The sequence below is a fragment of the Coffea arabica genome, chromosome 2c (assembly GCF_036785885.1).
Source record: "Coffea arabica cultivar ET-39 chromosome 2c, Coffea Arabica ET-39 HiFi, whole genome shotgun sequence".
In the NCBI taxonomy this organism is placed as follows: Eukaryota; Viridiplantae; Streptophyta; class Magnoliopsida; order Gentianales; family Rubiaceae; genus Coffea; species Coffea arabica.
Genome location: NC_092312.1, coordinates 69,232,449 through 69,237,928, shown reverse-complemented (window position 1 = coordinate 69,237,928; position 5,480 = coordinate 69,232,449). Strand labels below are relative to the sequence as shown.

Genomic DNA, 5,480 nt, shown 5'->3' with positions numbered 1-5,480 from the left:
CTTGCTTTTCTAGACAAATTCTTAGGAAGCATTTGAATCAATTTGGATATCCTTATGAAATTGCTTCCACAATTTTGGATTAATTGTGTAAGCAACTTTCATGACAGTGATTCCTCCTGTTGCCATGTTTTACACGTTCCGATTCCAAAGATACAGCTGAAAAACTTGTCTCATCGTTTTGACTGTATCAGACTGGAAAAGGGACCACATGGCAACATTGTCTCAGCGTCCGACTGTATCAACGTTGTGCTATGGCCGTTCGTGACAAAGGTTGCGACATTGACATGACAAATTATCTCAGAAAAAAAAAACAAAACTCATATAGTTAAGTACTTATATTACGCACAATATTGCTCTACAAAAATCTTTTTTTTTTTTTTTTTCATTTCATCCTATCTTGCAACGTTCTCGTTATTTTTTAGAGGGTTCATTAGAAGATATATCCTGATTCTCAATTTATTTCTTAATTTTTTTTCACTTAAATCCTCTCTGAGACAAAACTATCCGTTCTATCGTTTGGATTTTATAAATTTTTTATTTCTTTTTATTTCTTTTGCTTTTGTTCTCCTTTTTTATTTTCTTTTTCTCTTTCTTCTTCCTTTCCTCCTCCTTCCTCTTCGCACCTAAAGGTTCATCTCCAAAGACCGAGTCCAAGTTATTTTTGTTTTTAGAAAATGAAAAGCAAAGGGAGATTCACAATTTTTTGTGATCACATAGCAGTTAAATTTATTTTAATTTTGGTTCTCAGCTGTTGCAAAATGAAGATACACATTTTATTTGAACTCTCAAAGCTCCAAAACAGTTTTCTAATTCAATTCATACATAGAGAGAGAGAGAGAGAGGGATACTTTTGTCTTACAAAGAATTAAGTGATACAAAGAAAGAAAGTTAAGGTGTAAAGTGAGTATCAGTAGTATATATCTTAGAGGATTAATTGTAAATTTGTAATTAGTCCTTTTTCATAAAATATTTGTACTCATCGGACTACGGGTAGGAACGGTTGCAAACCGTTCTTAGCGGTTTTGTGCATTTTGCACATCGCGTAAGTTTGTTTGCACACGGCATAATTTTGTTTGTACAATGTATAACTTTAGAACAATTTTGTGAGCCCTACATACGTCGTTAAAAACGAGATACAAGAAATGATCTGAAACGTACAATTTTTTTGACCAAATCCTGGCGATAAACTGTTCAGGGACGGTCTTTCTGATAACCGTCTCTGCCCCGTCTCCATACTTATCAATCATGATAATTTTCCATGCTGGTAAGTTAATAAAATGTAAGAATTTTTAAAGAATCTCATGCACTTCATCCATACTTTTTCTTAACAAACTAGGACCAGCCTCCATGAAATAATCAAAACCGAACTCATTTGTTTCCACTTTCCTGTCTTTTGTCATCATTGGTCATGTCTTTGGAAAAAAAAACTCGTACATTAAATCGAAGTGGGCAAAACTCCTTTTCATGTGTCATCGTTGAAATTTGTTTTTCTGCAAATCAATCCTTATACACAATAAAACTAACATCTCTTCTTTTCCTCTTCCTCAATTTCTGCTTTAATTCTGCAAAAACACACATGAGCTAGATCACTTTTATTTATTTTTTTAAAAAAAGGGTAAAAGATTACTTAGTACTAACAATAAGATTTAGAGCTCTTGAATTCAAGTTTCACAATTTGTGAGTTTATTATGTATACACATCAACGTCATATATTGTTGCGAGTAATAATAAACAAGCCCTTGAATTCTTTCTATAAATTATACACTTACAAAGAGGGTAGTGACTAATTGGATGGAAACTTTCTTATTTTGCACGGCTAGGCAAATCAGCATATCCAATACCTCTACGAATAGTAGGAAAGATAGTGAACAAAAAGCTTGAGAGAATCCCAGCTCCCAAAGGCAAGTTCATGAACAAAGCATCCATATTTGATCCCGCTTCCGGAAAGAAGCAATTTTGAACATCAGTATCACTCAGAGCAAAGATCAAGAAAACCAGAAGTGACACAAATGCATGGACAAAGTCTATCCAACGAATTCTATACTCGGACAATTCCTTCATGTCTTCTCCCTCTGATTTCTCATCATGATCACGACGACATTCATTGTTGAAAATGTACAAGCCCTTGAAAGTTGCAATCCCGTAGTACAACTTCCCGTCATGTTTATCAAAGAAGCTATCAGTAAATGAGGAAAAAAAGCAGATAACCGTGCAGAATCCGATAAGAAATGCAGTGAGATACTTGTTGGAAGGTTGGCATCTTCCTTTGTTGGAAAATGAAGGGGTGAGAGTTCGAAATGCCAGGACTGTTCCTGTTGGCAGAAGGTTTGCAAGATTGGCTGCTGTGGCTAAGGTTTTGTGCACCGGATGTTGTATTGAATTACAATATGGTTTTCCATTTGGTGTTGAATCATTTGCATGGGATTGTTGTTGCTGTTCTAGACATGGTTGAAGATCCATTGATGAGAAGAAGAGGAGGAAGAAGAAGAAGGAAATTAACAGGGATTTGTGTTTGATTATTGATTGGGATTAGTTATGTTTGTTATGCATGTGATGCTGGTTTATAAGCAATATTAGGAAGGAAGGTGTGGAGATTTTGGCAGGATGTACGTGACAAACTTAAAGATGTACACATTCAACAGGTGATATAAAGGTGCTTTATCAGAAAATGATTTTGCACAAGTTGTCCAACATACTAGTTTGTGTGATAGAAGCAACATGCTGAAGTTTTGTTTTGTGGATAAGGATGATTAGTTTCAGGTGGAAACGAAGAATCTAATCATAATTGTATGAAATATTGGAATGCATTTTTTTTTTCTCATTTAAGTTTTAATATATATAGGAAAGTCTCACAATATATAGATTCTAGCTAGCATCTTAGATGATTTCACTATAATGTAAAGAAGACTGACAGTTCACGGTTTACAATGCCAGAAAATGAGATTTCGAAAGTACCCTTCTTAGACCTTTAAAGCAATCACATCCCCTTTTCCCCTGTCCACATGACCTTGAGTGTAGTAGTATTTATAAAATTCCAAAAAGGGTAGAAATATTTTATATAGGGTTTTTCTAAGAGCACTCGTTAACACACCTATCATTCGTCCAACTTACCATATATATACATATACTAATAATTATTATCCGAGTTTGTATTTATATATTTTTCTTATTTAATCTTGACTACGTACCCTTCCTTATATTTATTTACTTTCCCTAATTAATCTTCTATTTCCAAAAATATAGCACCTGAAATGTATCTCAATGCGTGCCCTAGACAGACTGTTTTAAATAAATGATTTTTTAAAATTGAGTGCAAACATAGTTGTGCAAGAATTATGAAATTACTTCTATTTTTCAAATATTCATCATCATCTATTGTGTTACTTGTAATGGAGTGGAAATTAGATTAGACTCATCGAGGCTCCCATTTTTAACTGGAAGCTCCCATTTTCAAATATTCATCAATGCTATGGATTTAATTAGTTTCTTTTGGTCAAACCTAGACTTAATTAGTTAGTATGGTCACAACTCACAAGTTATTAAAGCTTGATTTCTTCTGGTTAATTTATCATTTCCCAAGTTTTTCTCAAAATAGTTCAAATCTTGCAAATACTACTTGTAAATTTTGTTTTTCCTTTTTTTTTTTTAAGTACATGTTAGTATATCTTAGGGGAAAGCACGGGGCAGTGGGGCAACTAAAAAGAAACATGGATTGGATTTAAAACCTTGTGGCTCCTAAAGTAGCAGAGCGGTCCATGGACTACGTGACGCCTGACCCAAACTTCTTCCAAAATGTCTCACACAAGATGTCTTTTAACAAATTGATCCAAAAAAGAAAAGTCTTATTCTAGAATTTGGCCCAATAATCCAAAATCATAGCACGTGATATTTTTGTTGGAGAATGTTAATGACACCCAATTTTTTTTTTTTTTTATAAATAATTCACACTCCCTCTACCATTTTTTTCTTTCCTATTTCTTTTTTTTTTTTAATGTCCATATACTACTGACGCAAATGATTTTTTGTCCCATTTTCTATTCCAGCATCGATTAAATCGCCATATATCATTCAAAAACAACAATTCTAGAGAAAAATAAACGTTGCAACTCATTTCTCATGCAAACACGTCCTTTTAATAATTTTTTCTCTCAACGAGAAAATTAGGGTCTTCCAAATTAACCATGAAAAATAATTCTGTAATAGAATATATTGATAAATTAATCAAGCAAGATGTACATCTTGATCAAAATCAACAATTTTCTAAAAATTTTAATTTTTTTTAATTAAAACGAGAATTCCTACTAAAGTCTACACATGAAGATGAAGGTATGCACTGTGAAAATGATTGAGGTTTGTGCACTTTTGTGCTTCAAGCGGGTTGGATATTTCATTATTACTTTTTTTATTCTTCAAAGATATGCATATTTTCTTCTTCTTTTTTTGGCCTAAAACATAATCACTAAGAATGAATCGTGAAGGGGGCAATAATTTATAAAGGACACGATCTCTAGCTTGATACACCGAGGTTATTCCACGAGAATAATCTCTTGATTAAAAAGAAAATTATAATAGGAGCATGAATAACAAAAAAAAAAAAAAAAAAAGGAGCAGTGTATCCTCAACATTCCCGGATCTTGCATTTCTGCAGATATAAATAATTTGCTAACAATCAAGTCCAAGAATGTTATTTGTAGCAATTAGCTGAATCATAAAAACCAAGAATTTGAGGCAAAAAAGTATCAAAGAAGGCAATACTTTGAGATTTTGAAGGGGGGAATATGATGATATTGGTTCAACCAAAATAGTTTTCTTCTGTTCGAGTGTACATTTTCGTGTGCGTTTGGACAGGAGTTTATTTGAAATAATTACTATTAACACTTTTTGTGACGTGATGTGTTTGTGATAAAAAGATAGTTAAATAGATAAAAAAAAAATGTATTAAAAAATATGTTTATGATGCAAATAAGTAATTTTCTGTTTAAGACAACAAATCCCCCTTCCAGTCATACATAGGAGTAGTGGCAAAACCCTATGAATACCTGATGCCAGATCTCAACATAACAAATTGACAAATTTGACAAAGCCATTTACATTCCCATTTGGTGAAGTACACTCTTTCTTTTTGTGTGATACCATGAAGGTATGATGGCCAACAAATTGGGCACTTCATCCACTCCAATATTTGTAATCCATAAACAAATAGGAAAATTTTCTTAGGTTCATTGCAAAAGGTTTGTGTTATACCTACTTCCACATTCCTATTATCCAATATTTTCCAACCAAAGCTATTATGACTTTAATACTTTTTGCAGGGCCAAACATCAGCTCAAATTGCAGTTTAAGTTTACTGCAATATTTGAAGCTGGTGTAATTTGCTACTTGCATTTCTTAGAACAACATGCTAATGAAAAGTCACCTGTACTCAAAACTCCAAGCATTTTTAATCTGTAGGGGATTGATAAATAGTCACTACAATCATA

The 5,480-nt window shown here is 32.9% G+C and overlaps 1 protein-coding gene across 1 annotated transcript; it reads right to left on the bottom strand.

The window, feature by feature from the left end:
• Positions 1 to 1,382: 1,382 nt before the first annotated feature.
• On the bottom strand, positions 1,383 to 2,516 carry LOC113723705 (protein DMP10). The gene is made up of 2 exons (XM_072077307.1): positions 1,770 to 2,516; positions 1,383 to 1,562 (listed from the first exon to the last, which is right to left on the bottom strand). The coding sequence occupies exon 1, from the start codon at positions 2,458 to 2,460 to the stop codon at positions 1,804 to 1,806; it is 657 nt and encodes a 218-aa protein (XP_071933408.1). The 5' UTR covers positions 2,461 to 2,516; the 3' UTR covers positions 1,383 to 1,562; positions 1,770 to 1,803.
• Positions 2,517 to 5,480: the final 2,964 nt, after the last annotated feature.